We start from the raw sequence: 19,353 nt of genomic DNA on the forward strand, positions 1-19,353 counted from the left end.
ACAGTCAAGCGAAGTTACTTGCCAAAGGTCACATAGCAGACATTGGAGGAGCCGGGATTAGAACCCATGACCGTCTGACTCCCAAGCCTGTGCTTTATACATGATGCCATGCTGCTTCCCCATTTTACAGATGAGGTAACTGAAGACCGGAGAAGTGAAGTGACTTGCCCAAGGTCACACAGTAGGCAAGTGCTGGATCTGAGATTAGAACCCATGATCTCCTATTCCCAAGCCCGTGCTCACACCACTAGGCCATGCTGCTTCCCACTCTTGTCTACTGTGTGACCTTGGGCAAATCGCTTCACTTCTCTGCACTTCATCTGTAACTACCTCATCTGTAAAATGGGGATTGAGAATGTGAGCCCCATATGGGAAAGAGACTGTTCAACCCAATTTGCTTGTAATCATTCATTCAACCATATTTACTGAGCGCTTAGTGTGTGCAGAGCATTGTACTAAGCGCTTGGGAAGTACAAGTTGGCAACATATAGAGACGGTCCCTACCCAACAATGGGCTCACGGTCTAGAAGGGGGAGACAGACAACAAAACACGTAGACAGGTGACATTCATTCAATCGTATTTATTGAGCACTTACTGTGTGCAGAGCACTGTACTAAGCACTTGCGAAGTACAAGTCGGCAGCATATAGGGATGGTCCCTACCCAACAATGGGCTCACAGTCTAGAAAGGGGAGACAGACAACAAAACAAAACGCGTAGACAGGTGACATGTAGATTGTATCCACCCCAGAGTTTAGTACAGTATCTGGCACATAGTAAGCGCTTAAGAAATACCACAATTATTATTACTATTAAAGTACCTGTCCATAAGGTGCTTGCAGTCCCAGGGCATAAGTCTTTAATATAAACTTTTAATTACTCTCCGGCATAGTCGGTGATTTGCTCTACTGAAGCCTGGACCTATAGGGGATTAACTTTTTCATCTCTTTCCATTTCCAGAGGAAATCTGCACCCTGGTGATTGCAGAAACCTTCCCCGAAGATGCAGGAAGGTTCGCTTGCTCGGCGAGAAATGAGTTCGGGTCAGTGACCAGCACTGCCCAGCTGGTGGTCAGCTCAGGTATGTGTCAAGTTGAAGAATGACCAAGTGCTGGAGTGGCGAGACTGTTCAATGTCTGGAACACCTGCGTAGTTAATCATTACAGAAAGATCTTCTCCAGACAAAGGGACACCCCTGCTTCCTGGCTGGCTCAGAGGCAGCGATCTTTTACCATAGGGAGCTTTGTACTGGTGAGAGCTAATCCAGGTCTAGGAATAAAAGTTATTTCCAGTGAGGAAGACCTTGAATTGATCAATCAGTGGTATTTAGTGAGTGCTTCCTATGTGTAAAGCTCAGTTCTAAGTGCTTGGGAGAGTCTCCTGCCCACAATCCGCTTACTGCCTTGAAGGAAGGAGCAAGCTTTCTGAGGGTAACCCAGCCTCGCAGACACACAAAAAGAAAAACTGCTGGACATGGAATATTGGAAATGTCTTCCAGAAATCCAAATGCTATTGAGAGGGTCTTGTTAATGTCAGACAGCTGCAGCTGAATCAGCACTGCACCAGACGGGCTGCAGTGCAGATGCGCATGTGATCATTGTTTAATCCAATTATTGAAGAACCCCAGAAGAGAATCCTTGGAGAGATGTGAAAAGGTGGGGAAATAGCAAAACACTTCTTGGGAAATGAAAAATAATCTCTCGTTCTCAGCCAGGCTTAGCCATCATAAGAGGGGAAAAAAAACAGCATGGAATTGTAAAAAAGAAATCAGTAAGGTCACCGGGAGAGTTTTTAAGGCCAGGCAGTTCATAAGCAAGCCTGAAGACAGCCCTCTGCCCTTTGTTGTTTTATGATTTTTATGCCCCGTGTTCTCTGGCCCTTTTTTCCCGTGGATCATTTGATCGTTTTGATCATTGAGTCCAGTTTACCTTAGTAGATGTGATTCCTCGAAAGCGAGGATTTGGGGCTATAGATGGCAGCAGAGGAAAAACAAAAACGGCTGAAAAGCTCAGAATCGGTTCCCCTATGGCCTTCCAAACTGAGAACAGAGAGAGCTGCAGTCCTTGACAGAGAGTGTGAACAGTAGGTGGGAGTAATTCAAGTGTGGAGATCCTGAAGCCAAAGGTGGCCTGGTTTCCACCCCGTCTGTGAGTCCCCCTGACCTTGCCATTTATGATTCTCAGCAGAAAGGAAGAAGGGGCCTGCTCCTATGCTATCTCACTGTGGACTGGGAATACAGTATTGTACTCTCCCAACACAGTGGTATTGCACTCTCCCAAGTGCTTAGTACAATGCTCTGCACACAATAACTGCTCAATAAATACCATCAATTGACCGATTGTGACTGCACCTCCCCACTGCTGCTGCTGCTCCTCTTTCCTTTTCTTTTTTAATCAGTCAATCAATCAATCGTATTTATTGAGCGCTTACTGTGTGCAGAGCACTGTACTAAGCGCTTGGGAAGTACAAGTTGGCAACATATAGAAACAGACCCTACCCAACAGTGGGCTCACAGTCTAATGGCATTTGTTAAGTGCTGACTGTACTAACCACTGGGTTAGATTCATGCAGTCATATTTATTGAGCGCTTACTGTGTGAAGAGCACTTACTAAGCACTTGGAAAGTACAATTCAGCAACAGAAACAATCATTCATTCATTCAATCGTATTTATTGAGCACTTACTGTGTGCAGAGCACTGTACTAAGCGCTTGGGAAGTACAAGTTGACAACATATAGAGACAGTCCCTACCCAACAGTGGGCTCACAGTCTAATGGCATTTGTTAAGTGCTGACTGTACTAACCACTGGGTTAGATTCATGCAGTCATATTTATTGAGCGCTTACTGTGTGGAGAGCACTTACTAAGCACTTGGAAAGTACAATTCAGCAACAGAAACAATCATTCATTCATTCAATCGTATTTATTGAGCGCTTACTGTGTGCAGAGCACTGTACTAAGTGCTTGGGAAGTACAAGTTGGCAACATATAGAGACGGTCCCTACCAAACAGTGGGCTCACAGTCTAGAAGATAATAATGATGGTCTTTGTTAAGCGCTTACTATGTGCCGAGCACTGCTCTAAGTGCTGGGGCAGATACAAGGTAATCAGGTTGTCCCATGTGGGGCTCACAGTCTAAATCCCCAATTTAAAGATGAGGTAACTGAGGCACAGATAAGTTAAGTGGCTTGCCCAAAGCCACACAGCTGATAAGTGGTGGAGCTGGGATTAGAACCCAACATCTATGACTCCCAAGCCCATGCTCTGTCCACTAAGCCACGCTGTTTCTCATGGACACAGTCTGTGTCCCACATGGGGCTCATAGTCTTATTCCCATTTTACGGATGAGTTAACAGAGGCCCAGAGAAGTTAAGTGACTTGTCCAAGGTCACACAGCAGACCAAGTGGCAGAGCCGGGATTAGGACACAGACCCATGCTCTATCCACTAGGCATGCCCTTCCTCTGCTCAGCTCTCCTGAATAGGCTCCCTAAGAGTCAGGTCTTGGCAGTGGCCACCTTGGCTGTCCCGGTGACATTCCCACCACTGCAACATTGCCACTGTCCCCAAGTCTGCAGGACATTGAGAGGACACTTGGCCACAAAAGCCCAGGTGTGATTGGCGAGAGCTTTTCCCCCTCCCAGCACCTCCATGGGACCACCATCTATTCTGCAGCTCATAGTGGGCAGGAAACGTGTCTTTCGATTCTGTTACATTATACTCTCCCAAGCGCTTAGAACAGTGATCTGCACCCAGTAAGCACTCAATAAATATGATTGATTGCTTGAAGCAACCTGGTTTTGCAACCACCCGACATGGAATAGTCTTGCTTCATGGGCAAGCTACTTAAACATTTCATCTTCCCAAGCGCTAAACTTGTACTTCCCAAGCGCTTAGTACAGTGCTCTGCACACAGTAAGCGCTCAATAAATACAATTGATGATGATGATCTTCTCTGTCTTTAAACCAGGGATAATGTTCCCCATCACAAAACATCCCTGTGGAATGGAAAAGTTAAGTTCTTTTAAATTTTTAGTTAACTCGTTGGGTTAGAGGTGCTGAAGAGGTCAAAACTCCATTATGGTGTTTTCTGCTTGTGCAGTGCATGCTAACAAAGTTCCTCGTCAGGCATTGTCCAAAGCCCATCAGTCAAATGCTGCCGTTGCATAACCAGCTACATTTTGCCTTCCACGGGCAGAGTTAAGAGATGAATGGTCCGGAGTCATTCAACACGAGCATAAATAGTCGAGAAAGTTGTCCAGAAATAATATCCAGCTGGCGTGGCTTCCGCTTTTAATGAAAGCAACTCAGCAACCCCCTGTTTAATGAATTAACAACTCGGTGTGTTTCAATGTATCAATGAGAGTTGAAGATTGATGGGTTGGATAAGCATTATCTTTCCCCTCCCCCTGCTACCCACCCTCCTCCTTTCTCCTCTCCCCTCTCCCACCTTTAGCCAGCACTGAAGACTGTGGACCCAACTTGTCGACAAGGGAATCCAAAAGCGATGATTTCCAGCCCTTCCCTCCGCCCCCTCCGGCCCCGGAGATCAGCCCCCTGGAGCCGGTCCCGAAGAAGCCTCTGGAGAAACAGCAGGCGAACCCGGCTGAGATCAGGCCTGGCATGGCTGCCCTCCAACTGCAGCTCAACTCCGCCGGCGGGGAGACCAATGGCATCCACCTGGGCCATGGCATCAATGGAGTGATGAACGGCAAAGCTCACGAGGACAGGCCTGCCCCATCGCCTGCCGCTGTGCTTTCCCCCATCAAGGAGCCTCCACCACTGCTTGCCAAACCCAAACTGTGAGTAGCCCTCCCTTCCTTGCCCTCCCCCCCTCCCAACCCCACTTCCTAGATTGGCATCTCTCCTCTTCTCAGAACCCTGGTTTAACCTCGGTCACCAGTGCGCGGTAGAAGATCTGTTTAAACAACGGAGCGGGACAACTAAGAAACCCATATTGCCTGAAAGGGAGTTTATTCGTTTGAAAACCATTATGGCAACCTCAGAGAAAAACAGGTTCCTAAGCAAAGAAAACCCTCAATCTTCTCTTCGGTGCCCAGCTCTGACTCCAGGAGGCAAGGATTCCCTAGGTTTACCAGTGAGTTGTGGTCTTTAGAGAATGTGGTACTGGTGGATGGATATTTGGACTCCTGATAATACATTCCAGTGTTGAAGAGGTAAGATAAAGCTCAAAGGTTTGGTCTTTGCTTGATAAAAGCTAGTGAGAGACTTGGGTTGTACTCACATGTGGCAGGGGAAATGCACTGCAACAGATGGGTGAGGAAAATGTATTCCGTTGCCTTTGAGCTGGCCAGTTTCTTCCCGGACTTCTTCCCACGGGTGATGTTTCCTGGGGAAACATCCCTGAGAAGTTTGGAGAACAGCCACAGGAAAATGTGTAGTGCATTCCAGCCACGTTCACCCCCAAGAGAAGATGGACTGCAGATTGTTGCCATGTCCGTTCGCAGTTTTCCAGGCATGGGTCAGACTCGTTGTGGGTTGATTAAATGACAATTGCTCATAAATCTCGGTAAGAATTGGTTGGGTAAGGATTACATCTAAGGTGTGAACCTAGCCCGTGGTCCTGACTGGCAGAGATGTGCCATTATGACTCTTGCTCCATGTTAAGTTTGAATATAAAACACAGAATCTCAAGTTTTAGACATTGTTAAAAGGCACTAACAGACCTTATCTTTGAAGTTCAAAAGTTCCAAGGATTTGTACTTGGAGTCCCAGTAATGTTGGTGTGTGTGATTTTTTTTCCTCTATATGTCTACGAAAAGCAGACAAAACAGTTTTGTGGTTATCCAGAGAAGAATGAGTAGTTTAAGCACAAGTTTCTAGAATGACATCATTATCCTTCATGAGTCAGAGTTAGTATGCTGTTCAGGTACAGTTTTCAGAAATATCCATATTAAACTTTCTCCCCTCGTACAGAAATTCAAAGAAAAGTAAGTTTCACTTGCAGTAATTGAACTGGGTGTAAGCTCCTTGAGGGCAAATATGTCTTACTACTTCTGAATGTTTCCAAAAGCCTGAGCAGGGCTGGGTACAAATTAGGCAATCATTAAGTCTTTATGATGATGATGATGACGATGATGATGAATTTTGAAAATAACTAGGAAACCTAGAAACCACATTTGCTTTAATCAAAGACAAAATCCCTAAACATTTAGCCTGAGGAAAATCACTAAAGTTGTGGAAGTGTATTGTTGGCATCAACCTTTAGACTGTCATATTTTGGTGAATATTTAGAGATGCTGCAATATTAGAAAAAATACTGCTGACAATTCAGGATTTTTAAAATGTTTTATTGCTTCAAACCACCAATAGTATTACTCTGTGCAGAACACTGTGCTAAGTGCGTGGAAGAGTACAACACACATGATCCCTACAGCTAGGCAACATTTCCTGAATAAATGTAATAATAATAATAATGGCATGTTTTAATCATTTGCTAAATGTGCTATGCACTGAGTGGATACAAGGTAGAATGAACACAGTCCCTTTCCCTTAAGGGCTCACAGTCTAAGAGGTTGTTACTTCAGCTATCAATCCCACTTTACAGATGAGGGAACTGAGGCCCCAAAAGGTTAATATATAGTTGTCCTTCATATTTAAAGAAGACATCACTGATGGTGAAATTCAGGTTGTCCCTTGTTATGGTGTTTATATTTGTAGCATCCGGTGCTGTTTTGTCTTTTGCCTTCTTGTTTCTCTCATCGTTTGAAGTTTTTACTCAAAGAGAGCGAGTCTTTTCTTGATGGAAGTACATCATGAAGGTCTCTCCAGCAATTGACTCCCAGTTTTCAGCTGGGATGCAGTATGGGCTCAAAGGTTAAATGATTTGCCAAAGGTCACTCAGCAGGCCAGTGCTAGTGGCCAAAGTAGGACTAAGATCTGGGTCTCCTTACTCCCAGACTCTTACTCTTCCCATTCTGCTTCCTCTCTACTAGCTGGTTTTAAGTTCTGTTTGTGAATTTGAAGGACAGATTCTATTGAAATAAAAGGATATCCTCACAAGGGCTTGGACAAGTACTGTAACTGAATCTCTTTTGGGAGAAGGGGCATCCTCTTGTTTCTTGATCTAACCTTATTTCTCTGTCAATTGCTTTCTCTCTAGTTTGGAAAAGTGCATTTGTAGGGTTTCAGTATTATACACCTCTCTGCTTCCGGTTATCAAACTAGTATCTTTAGAGGAGAGGTGACTAAGAACGACATTGTCCATTCCACTAAAGCCAACTAAGAAAAGCCAACCAAAGATTGGATAACGTGATCATGAAACATATTATCTTCCTGAAAAATAGTTATCTTCAAAAAAGCCATCCATTAGGGGCTCTCATGATTTTTTTCCATCTCATTTTGCTCTCAGTATTAGAAAACAAGAAAGAGGAGAGGCTAAAGGAGGAAGAATTTTGTATTGTTTTCTCGAAGAGAACTTTTTCCTCATTCCACTAGAAATCGCTGACTTACGGAGCAAATGGATTAGCAACAGTTGCATGCGTGCAGCTAGGCAAAAAGGACTGGGAACGAGACTATGAGATTTTGTTTCCTGGCCGAGCTATCGGCCTACTGCTGGGATTGAATCAGCTTCAGTTATTTAATCACTTAGCATCTATTTGGCCTGATCCCCTGAGGTGTCAGCACAGCACTCAGATATGCTGGCTTTGATAGAGAGGCTAGTTGTCCTCAGCTGGGATTTTTAGCCTGGTCTGCTGCCAGGTGGCTGGATTCTGCTGAGGGGTCCTTGGGGGTGAGGGGGTGGGGGAGAGCAGTTTGCCCCTGACAGTTTACGGACCTGGACTTCCACATTTGCTCATCCCAAGTCTCTGACGAGGCCTGATATCCCATCAAGGCAGAAAAGAGCCAGAAAAGAGCCAGAATGGTGTTTTAAAGTCCATTATTAATAATGATATCTGTCCTGAGAATTGGGAATGTGCTAGAGGAGGTACAAGATAATCAGATCTGCCACAGTCCTTGTCCCACTTGGGGTTCACAGTTTAAGGGGGAGGGATAACAAATATTTAACCCCCATTTTGCAGATGAGGAAACTGAGGCACAGGGAAGTTAATCATCTTGTCCAGGGTCACCTGCAGGGTCAAGATTAGAACCCAAGTCATCTGATTTCCCAAGGCCATAGGCCGTGCTATCTCCTCGCTCTCTGAAATCTGCCCTCTCCCAATCTTCAGTCTCCCAGTAAAATCCCTGTCCCCTTCCCCCCCTCAAAATGAAAAGTTGGCACTGCTGCTGGGAAGTGGGTAGACATTGCTCCAGAGGAAACGCATAGATGTGGAGCAGCATTTTAAGGTTAACTCTAGTCAGAGACAAAGCGTGGCTCACAGGGACATTCCTTTACAGGGTTAGGAAAAGTTTGCCCAAGTGGAATTTTTTAGTCATAAACCCAAGTTGTAAACTCCCTGTGGCATGAGCTTTCTCTCCCAGGGGTGTGAATGATATGCAGGCTAATTAGGCTACTGCTCCTGGCACACAAAAGTGTCTGCTATAGCCAGGAAATGTAGGGCTTTGCAGGATGAGTTCTAGTGAACCAGTGTGACTTGGTGGAGAGAGCACAGGCCTTGTTATCAGAAGGAGATGGGTTCGAATCCCACTCTGCCACCTTGCTGTGTAACCTTGGAAAAGTCACTTAACTTCTCTGTGCCTCAGTTCCCTCATCCATAAAATGGGGATTAAGACTGTGAGCCCTACTTGGGACATGGGCTGCATCCAACCTGATTTGCTTATATCTACTACAGCACTGCCTGGCACATAGTAAGTGCTCAATAAAAGCCATAAAAAAACCCCACTATTGTCCTGTTCTCACAAACATTGAGCATAACAACAACAATACCAATAATTGTGGCATCTGTGGTGTTCTTAGTATGCGCCAAGCACTGTTAAGCACTGAGAGTTAAAGGCAGTGCAGTCAGATCGGACACAGTCCCTGTTGGATGTGGGACTTCCAGCCAAATGGGGAGGGAAAACAGGCATTTAATCCACATTTTACAGATGAGGAATCTGAAGCACAGTGAAGTTACTTGCCCAGGCTATCACACAGCAGGCAAGTGGCATCAGAACCCAGATCTTCCGAGTTCCAATTCTAGCTCTTTCTACTAGAACAGGCTAGAGTCAGGCCCTGGAGGGAAACTTGTGGTTAATCATCAACAGTGAATTAGGGTTCAGTTTCCAAAGGAACTCACTTTTTGTTATGCTCATTTTTAAGAGAAAATGTTAAAAGAATAGGATGCTTATTTTTTTCTGTTACTCATCTCTTTTTAGAATCGGGGTGTGAGCTACAACACCTAGAATAATGCTGGGCTAGCACTGTACAGTGCCTGTTTTTAGATGGTGAGCCCCTGAGCCCCCACCTGTGTGTTCTCTCCCAGTACTTAACACACTGCACACAGTTACCACTCAAATACTATCACTATTACTACCGTAGGCACTCAGTAAATACTCTTGCTTCTCTTGATGAGAAGATGACAGCCATGTGAGAGAGAAGAGATGGAAGAAAGAAAGGAGCAGTGACAGACATGAAAAAAAATGTTCTTCCTATGACTAGAATTGATGGAGGAGGAAGGTTACCCTTCAAGAAATGACAGTGTTGGATGTAATCCCATAAAAGATGGAGAAAAAACATCAGACACGCTCATGCTTTAAGGGCCCAGAGGGAAATGTAAAACTATGTACATTCTAGAAGCAGCATGGCCTAGTGGGTAGGACAGCCTGGGAGTCGAGCGCTTAGTACAGTGCTCTGCACACAGTAATCGCTCAATAAATACGATTGATTGATTGACTGATTGAGTCAGAAGGACCTGGGTTCTAATCCTTGCCTGCTGTGACCTTAGTCAAGTCACTTAACTTCTCTTTGCCTCAGTTACTCAATCTTTAAAATGGGGGTTAAGACTATGAGCTCCATGTAGGACATGAATTGTGATCAACTGGATTAGCTTGTATCTACCCCAGTGCTTAGTCCAGTAGCTGGTATACAGTAAGTGCTTAACAAATACCATTTAAAAAAAAAAAAATCCTAAAGCAGCCCTTAAAGTCTTTACAGGAAATTGTTATTTTTACTTCTTTGTCTTCATCTTTCCTTACCCAATTTTTGGCTTTAAACAGTACTCCCTTCCTTAAAAAAGCATGTCCATTTTTATCTGTATGAAGTTCAAAGTAAGAATCGGCACACCCTGGTTAGATTAGTTCTACTTAATCCTGTTATGGAAACATGTCAAACAGTTTTATAGAGCGGATTCCTCCAGGACATAGAGATTACCATCCCGCATCCCGAATGAGTGGTGGTGGGAGTTATTGTTGCAGATGAGCAGGAATCTGCAATAAGGGGAGCAGAATGTGATAGCTAGCCCAGGATGTCCAAAATGAATAGGCCACTCTGCCTACTTATCTTCACTCTTGGAGTTAAGCTTAGTGTACTGGAAGCAACTTCATGGGGAGACTTGGAAGTGTTGATATGCACTCTCCCGGCTGGATCTCTTCACTCTCCCTATTGAAGTCTAATGCTTAAAGAGGGGCCGAGGGGAGAGTAATGTTCATTCAATCGTATAAATATGACTACTCATTAGTGGCCGAACCGTGACCAACCTTCCTCGTGTAATTTATTTATTTATATAAATGTCCGTGTCCCCCTCTAGACTGTCAGGTCGCTGTGGGCAGGGAATGTATCTGTTTAATAATGATGATATTTGTTAAGCGCTTACTATGTGCCAAGCACTGTACTGAGTGCTGGGGTAGATACAAGGTAATCAGATTGTCCCACGTGGAGCTCACAAACTTAATCCTCATTTTACTGATGAGGGAACTGCGGCGCAGAAAAGTGAAGTGGCTTGCCCAAGGTCACACAGCAGACAAGTGGTGGAGCTGGGATTCGAACCCACGACCCCTGACTCCCAAGCCTGGGCTCTTGCCGCTAAGCCATGCTGCTTCTCTATTCTCTATCTGTTTCTTATTATATTGTACTCTCCCAAGGGTTTAATACAGTGCTTTGCACACAGTAAGTGCTCAGTAAATGGAATGAATGAACGGGCCCACCTACCTCAACTGGTGGACTCAGATCAGAGGGAAATCAAATAAAAAGAGAGTCCTCTCCTCCCTTCTGACGAGACCCCAATCAATTAATCAATCTTATTTATTGAGCACTTACTGTGTGCTGAACACTGAACTAAGCACTTGGGAGAATACAATATAACAGGGTTGTTAGACAAGTTCTCTGCCTATAATGAGCTTACAATCTAGAGGATTAATTTACAGTCTAGAGGAAGAATTTATAGTCTAGAGGACTAGACTAATCTAGACCCCAGGGTTTGCAGCATCGCTGTTCTGGACTCCTTCCCTCTACTCTGCCTCAGAGGCATAGTGTTAATGGAACCAACCAAGCAGAGCAAAAGGGCCGTCAGGACACAGAGAAAAATGACATCTCTGAAATGTCAAATTACCAGAAATTGAAGAAAGGTGGTCTGGTGGAAATATCCTGGGCATGAGAATCAGAGGACCTGGATTCTAATCCTGGCTCCCCACCTGGCTTCCTGTGCGACCTTGGGCAAATCACTTAATTTCTCTGTGCCTCAATTACATCACCTCTAAAATGGGGATTAAATCCTCCTCCCTCAGATTTAGACTGGAGTCCCATGTGGGACGGTGACTATGTCCCATCTGATTATTGTGTATCTACCTCAGTGCTTAACACAGTTCTTGGCACAGCAAGTGCTTAACAAGTACCATAAAAAAATTAATAAATACCCAGCTGTCTATGATCTATTGTATCCTCCCTGGCATGAAGCTGAACTGGATTTTTGGGATGCTCAGAATTCTTGGATTAGTTCAAATCCCTTCCTCATTTCCCCTCTATTTCTATTTTATCAATATTTTGATTTTTAAAATGAGGCATTTTCCTTGACCACTATCACTTTCCAACATATACTTGTTGGCTCCTGTATAATCAAGGGTGTAAATACTTGACATGTTAATACCCCCTGGCCCTGCCAAACTTCCTAATGAAGGGCTGAGAGCTTTTGGAGCTTCTGCATCCTCCCTTCCCATCCTGTTTATGTTGGACAAGTACTCTAGACCCTGATGCATGTCTTGATCAAGTATCTAGGGTGAGTCTAACTTAATGAAGGCCCTTGGTAGAAATTGCATTTTTTCCTTATCTCTGACCCCGCTCCCCATGTTCAGGGCTATCGATCTTGTCATAGCCATAGTTGTTGAGCTTCATTTAAAATTTGTTTCTCAAATCTACATTTATTCATTCATTCATTCAATCGTGTTGAGCGCAAAATGTGGAAAGCACTGAATTAGTGCTTGGAAGAGTACAGTATTTAAGCTCGGAGCATTAGTAGGCCACTAAATTCTGCTGTGGCCATAATCCTTAACTGTAAAACCTGATGTAAATTAGAAAGATGAGCTTGGAAAGGACAGGAAACACAGTTTGGGGATAGATAGATGAGGAAAGATTACAAGTTTCAGGCAGCGTAATATCCATTATGGTTAATTTAAGGAAATCTTGTGATAGACCAAACATTAAATTGGAAACTTCTCCATCAGTTTAGTCTTTAGGTCTGCACCTGGTGAGACAAATAAGTAGAACTTCTTCCTTTTTTAAATTTTTTAAATGGTCTGGCGAAATTCAATACCCCAACTCAAATAGCAAATATTCTTAGAAGCACAACATAGAGAAGCAGCGTGGCTCAGTGTAAAGAGCATGGGCTTGGGAGTCAGCGGTCATGGGTTCGAATCCCGGCTCAGCCACTTGTCAGCTGTGTGACCTTGGGCAAGTCACTTAACTTCTCTGTACCTCAGTTACCTCATCTGTAAAATGGGGATTAAGACTGTGAGCCCCTCGTGGGACAACCTGATCACCTCGTATTCCCCCCAGCACTTAGAACAGTGCTTCGCACAGAGTAAGCGCTTAACAAATACCAACATTATTATGCATCTAAGAGATGCTGTTTTTGGCTCCACATCATTATCGGGCATACTCTTCTGTTTTAGATGATTGTCCTTTTGTCATATGAAAATGGACTTCATGTGAGACAGAATTGGTTGAAATCACTGTAGCAACAACAGGGGTGAAGTGCAGAGCACACTAAGTGATAAGGGACCCTGATGAGAAATCAAAGCCTTGCCTAGAAATTAGACTTAATGGTGATTTGGCAAAACCAATGTACACTGTCCTTTTTAAAATTCGGAGTAGGGGATGATTATAAATGAAAAGAGTTTCCTCCATTCCATAGAGAAGGAGGATTTGAGCATACTGCTTTGGGTTCATCATGAAATCTAAGTTTTGCATTGAGGATGTTGATGTTGGATCACAAAGAGAACAACTCTGCCCTGAAATGGGAGGTCCAATCAAAGAACTTCCTGAAGTATGAGGCTTTTGACATGAGGAATAACACTCTGATGAGTCCTCGCTTTATGACTTTTTTGCGTGAATACTGACTCGTGCACAGTGTCATTCTGGGGCATTAAGCGAATAGTGCTTTGTTAGTTTTGTGATGGGTCCAGAGTCACGTGGAATCCTTATCTATAAGATTGGTCCGTCTCTATTTTGGCAGGTATTTTGACACACCAGAAAGGTAATTTGCCAGACTGACATTTTTTGTACACGGGAGTAATAGTTGAACTTCCCTTTGGTTTAAAGACCAGGCTGCTGACAGTGAAACTGTATCCATGATGTTCTCTGAGAGTCTCTTTTTTTTGCATGTAAATCCCCATTTTGTAGATGAGGAAACTAAGACACAGAGAAGTTAAGTGACTTGCCCACGGTCACAAAGCAGGTACGTGGTGGAGCCTGGATTAGAACCCAGGTCATCTGATTCCCAGGCCCAGGCTCTTTTCCCTAGGCCATCCTGTTTCCCAAAGCCCTGCACTAAGTACTTGGAGAGTCTAAAATGAAGACTCTTCCCATAAAGAGCTTGCAGTCTAATGGAGTTGAGAGACTTAAAAATCTTTACAAATAGAGTCATTTAAATAGTTGAATGCATGCTTGATTAAGCATTTGCCATGTATAAATGTGCTGGAGATACATATAAATAAGTTCCTAAGTCCTAAAGATGGTTGATGGGCTTAGATGACTTTGAGTGCTGAGAACTGGTAGAGAAGCAGCATGACTTAGTGGAAAGAGCCCAGTCTTGGGAGTCAGAGGTTGTGGGTTCTAATTCCAGTTCCACAACTTAACAGCTGTGTGACTTTGAGCAAGTCACTTCACTTTTCTGTGCCTCGGCTCACTCATCTGTAAAATGGGGATTGTCTTGTGAGCCTTATATCTACCCCAGCGCTTAGAGTAGTGTTTGGCACATAGTATGCGCTTAACAAATACCGTCTCATTATTATTATTAGTTGAGGAAGACTTGTTGGAGGAGTTGGGATTTAAGAAATGCTTTGATTGTGGTCTTCCAGTTTCTCTATTGATTGGAATTTCTTTCTTGACAAAGTCAAACTACTCCTGGAGGTCCCTCTGGATCCTGAACTGAATAGCTCAACTTGACAAATGCAGAGCTTTCTTATGGCCTTCTTATCTCTTCTTTTATATCCCTCTCCTTTGTCTTTGGTGATTGCTTGGTATGTTTTATTATTCCACTACATTACTGATAGATCTCTTTCTGGGAAGTCCCCATTTCTTTTGAATAGGAGGGAATCCACTAGTTCAATTACATTTCAGACCCACTGCCCTATCTGGGGGACACTAACCTTTTGGTATCCAAGAGACAGTCCAAGTGTGAGTTTATTGAACACGTGCTATTGTTCTCATCCAGTGAGGCCTTAATTTCCTTTTGTTGACCATCCCTTGGGGTCTACTATTTTTACTACCAGAACATATATTTCTGCCTAGGACAGGCTAAGACACATTAAATTACCAACTTTTTTTTAACATTGATTTGTTTTTCTTTCCTGTATGTAATTTTTTTGATGTTATATATCACCTGATGGTGAAAACATTAATAATAGGAAGGCTTATTTGAGTTGGTTTCTGTTACATATGTGAAAGCAGATTGTTCAAATCCTCAAAGAAATCTGAGAATTAATATAGTCTTACCAGGGTGAAAGGGTGATACACAAATTTTAAGACAATATTGACATCAAAACAGCCTTTAGGAACTTATTCTACATGGGGAATGCAATTAGGCATCTTTTTGCTAAGTTTAAGCATAATGTATTGCAGTATTAAATTTCAGAAATCTTCATGAAGTATAAATTACTCCCCCAAAAAAGGTAATCCCATACCAGTATTTAATTAGTTTCCTGCAAAAGGAAGCAGCAATCAGAGTACTGCCTCCCTATCAGAAGGCAACTCGGTGGGGATGTAGGGGACCCTGGGTTTTCATCTTTTTTTTCCCTACCCCCAGTCTGGTAAATGGTAGCCCCCAACCCAGTTGGTCTTCTAGACTGTAAGCCTGGTATGGGCAGGGATTGTCTTTATTTGTTGCTGAATTGTACCATCCAAGCACTTAGTACAGTGCTCTGCACAAAGTAAGTGCTCAATAAATATGATTGAATGAACAAATGAAATGATTTGCTCAAAGTCAGACAACAGGCCAGTTGCAGAGCTGAGACTTGAAATCTCCCCTCCTAATAATAATAATAATAATGACATTTATTAAGCACTTACTGTGTGCAGAGCACTGTTCTAAGCGCTGGGGAGGTTACAAGGCAATCAGGTTGTCCCACAGGGGGCTCACAGTCTTAATCCCCATTTTACAGAAGAGGTAACTGAGGCACAGAAAAGTGAAGTGACTTGCCCAAAGTCACACAGCTGACAGTTGGCAGAGTTGGGATTTGAACCCATGACCACTGACTCCAAAGCCCCTGCTCTTTCCACTGAGCCACGCCGCATGCTCTTTCCACTAGGCCGCATCTTCCACTAGATCCCACCACGCATTTCTACATTTTTACTACCCTATTCAATCAATCAATCAATCAATCGTATTTATTGAGCACTTACTGTGTGCAGACTACTGTACTAAGCGCTTGGGAAGTACAAGTCGGCAACATATAGAGACAGTCCCTACCCAACAGCGGGCTCACAGTCTAGAAGGGGGAGACAGAGAACAAAACCAAACATACTAACAAAATAAAATAAATAGAATAGATATGTACAAGTAAGGTAAATAAATAAATAGAGTAATAAATGTGTACAAACATACATACATATATACAGGTGCTGTGGGGAAGGGAAGGAGGTAAGATGGGGGGATGGAAAGGGGGGCGAGGGGGAGAGGAAGGAAGTCTATTAGTGTATAGACTAGGAGGAGAGGAGTAATAATAATGCCACACTTTTTCCAGAGGCCACAATTACCGTCTTCTAAACAGCCCAGATGCATTTGCTATTGAGAAATTGTTCACGACACAAAAGGGCACCGAAGCGATATTGCATTGGCCTCCAGAGTTTTCGGCACTTACAGGGTCTCCCTTGGTAACAGGATCAGGAGTTGGCACCAAAGAATAAAGTGCAAGGCCTTTCAGTACAAGAACATTTGGCAGCTGCCATCTTATTGCCTCTTGACTTCTCCACACAGATTGGGAGCTCCATTCATCCATTCATTCAATCGTATTTATTGAGCACTTGCTGTGTGCAGAGCACTGTACTAAGCGCTTGGGATGTACATGGCAGGTGGCACCTTGAGAACAATCATTGGATATTTCGCTAACTCTCTTGTTGGTTCCGTGGAAAGAGTGTGGTTCTGGGAATCAGGATAACTGGATTCTAATCCTAACTTGGCAATAGGGGAAGGCCTGCAAAGGGCTAGCCCATCAGTAGTGAAGGTTGCTATTCATTTTTTTTTTTTACTCTATTTATTTATTTATTTAATTTATTTGTACATATCTATTCTATTTATTTTATTTTGTTAGTATGTTTGGTCTCTGTCTCCCCCTTTTAGACTGTGAGCCCACTGTTGGGTAGGGACTGTCTCTATATGTTGCCAATTTGTACTTCCCAAGCGCTTAGTACAGTTCTCTGTACATAGTAAGTGCTCAATAAATACGATTGATGATGATGATGATGATGATGATAGAGCCTCCCAGGGCATGCTGGGAGATTCATTCATTCAATCGTATTTATTGAGCGCTTGCTGTGTGCAGAGCACTGTACTAAGAGCTTGGCAAGTACAAGTTGGCAACATATAGAGACGGTCCCTACCCAATAGCGGGCTCACAGTCTAGAAGATAATAATAATGGCATTTGTTAAGCACTTACTATGTGCAAAGCACTGTTCTAAGCACTGGGGAGGATGCAAGGTGATCAGGTTGTCCCACGGGGGGCTCACAGTCTTAATCCCCATTTTACAAATGAGGTGAGGCACAGAGAAGTTAAGTGATTTGCTCAGTCACACAGCTGTCAATTGGTGGAGCTGGGATTTGAACTCATGACCTCTGACTCCCAAGCCCGTGCTCTTTCTCATGGACAGAACCAGTAGGACTCCTGACTGATGACTGGCTATCAAGGTGGCAAAGATTGCAGCCCTGCAGAGGCAACTCTCTGTTTGTCCAAGATGCTACCGACACCGCACTGGCACTCTGCTGAGGTCACTTTAGCTGCAATTGCTTGTTTGTTTGCTTTATGGCATTTGTTAAGCGCTTACTATGGGTCAAACTCTCTTTTAAGTGTTGGGGTAGGTACAAGCCAGTTAGGTCAGACATAGTCCCTGTCTTGCAAGGTCCTCATAGTCTGAAGTAGGAGGGAGAACAGATATTAGATCCCCATTTTACAGTTGAGGAAACTGAGGCACAGAGAATTTAAGTGACTTGCCCGAGGTCACACAGCGAGCAATGTCTGCTGTGTGACCTTGGGCAAGTCACTTAACTTCTCTGAGCCTCAGTTACCTCATCTGTAAATTGGGGATGAAGACTGGAAGCCCCACGTGGGACAAACTGATTACCTTGTATCCCCCCCCAGCACTTAGAATAGTGCTTTGCACTTAGTAAGCGCTTAACAAATGCCATCATTATTATTATTATTATTATTATTAATTGGCAGAACTGGGATTACAACCCAGGTCCTCTGAGCTCCCAGTCCCATGCTCTTTAAGTTAAGCCACACTGCTTCTCCTGGGTCCTGCAGCCTTGTGGCATTTCATGATGCTTTGCGTCCCTGCCCATGTCCTTGCTCGGGAACACGACTGGGAGGGATGAGAGTGTGTGTGAGTGGCACTGTGCCAGCAACTAGGCCTCAAATCAGTTCCTTCACCCGGGGTCTCAATCCTGACGTCTCAGGCCCGAAGTTCATCTGTCATTCCTGAAGGGAGACTTCATTCAATTGGATTCATTCAGCGCTTACTCTGTGCAAAGCACTGTACTAAGTGCTTGGGAGAGTACATTCAAATCCCCCAGAATAGCTGTTAGGCCAATTTATTCAAATCCAAAATTTCACCCTCCTTAGTTAAAACAAAACAAAACAGGCCCACTCAATCAATCAATCAATCATATTTATTGAGCGCTTACTGTGTGCAGAGCACTGTACTAAGCGCTTGGGAAGTACAAGTTGGATGCAAATCGAACACCTGTTTAGGTAAAGGAAAGAAAATCCAATACTTTCAGGAGTTATTGGACAGGATAAAGGTATGAGAAAAATTAAAAAGAGGATCAAACTAAACTCTCGTAAATCTCCCTTCAGAGTAAACTTCTTCATTAGCCATGGACCCCACCCTCCCCTTTTCCCCTCACAACCCAAACACTTTGCTAGTGTGAATTATTTTCATAAAATACTTGTTTGGATTAAACAGCTTTTGGGGCACGAGAACTCCACTAGACCTGATCATCGTGACCAAAAAAATCCATCCATTTTGCTTTTTCTGCTGACCTCCTTGAAAAATAGATGTGTGACTGTTCTTTGATCTTGAACAAAAATATCGTTTGGGTGGGGATCCCATTTATTCATAAAGAGTGGGAGGATAAAGGAAAAGAAAGCTGCGATTTCAGCATTAACAAGGTTGTGGCTACTGCAGCAGCTGTAACCGGCCTGTGGCTCAAAGAGGATGCCAGGCCTGGACCACCAGAAAGAGGGACTTAGGCCATTTTCTCCCAGCTGGAATCTTTGACTCTAATATTCATCTGTTTGCCCTTAATTTTGTACCAAAGATGAAGGAGAATCGGCATTTTGCAGACTAGAATACACTAAGCCAATCCCACTATGCTAATCCCACTAAATACTAACTCCAAAATAATGATGGTATTTGTTAAGCACTTACTCTGTGCTAAGTGCTTACTATGTGCAAAGCACTGTTCTAAGCACTGGGGAGGTTACAAGGTGATCAGGTTGTCCCACGGGGGGCTCACAGTCTTCATCCCCATTTTACAGATGAGGGAACTGAGGCCCAGAGAAGTTAAGTGGCTTGCCCAAGGTCACA

The 19,353-nt window shown here is 43.7% G+C and overlaps 1 protein-coding gene across 3 annotated transcripts in view; it reads left to right on the plus strand.

Moving 5' to 3' along the window:
* Positions 1-19,353, plus strand: part of PALLD (palladin, cytoskeletal associated protein) — a 454,922-nt gene that overhangs the window by 210,213 nt on the left and 225,356 nt on the right. For all 3 annotated transcript variants that reach the window (XM_038755083.1, XM_038755084.1, XM_038755085.1), the window contains exons 8-9: positions 961-1,080; positions 4,455-4,800. In XM_038755083.1, coding sequence (XP_038611011.1) covers positions 961-1,080; positions 4,455-4,800 — 466 coding nt within the window. The remainder of the gene's footprint in view (positions 1-960; positions 1,081-4,454; positions 4,801-19,353) is intronic.

Source organism: Tachyglossus aculeatus, chromosome 12 (assembly GCF_015852505.1).
Source record: "Tachyglossus aculeatus isolate mTacAcu1 chromosome 12, mTacAcu1.pri, whole genome shotgun sequence".
In the NCBI taxonomy this organism is placed as follows: domain Eukaryota; kingdom Metazoa; phylum Chordata; class Mammalia; order Monotremata; family Tachyglossidae; genus Tachyglossus; species Tachyglossus aculeatus.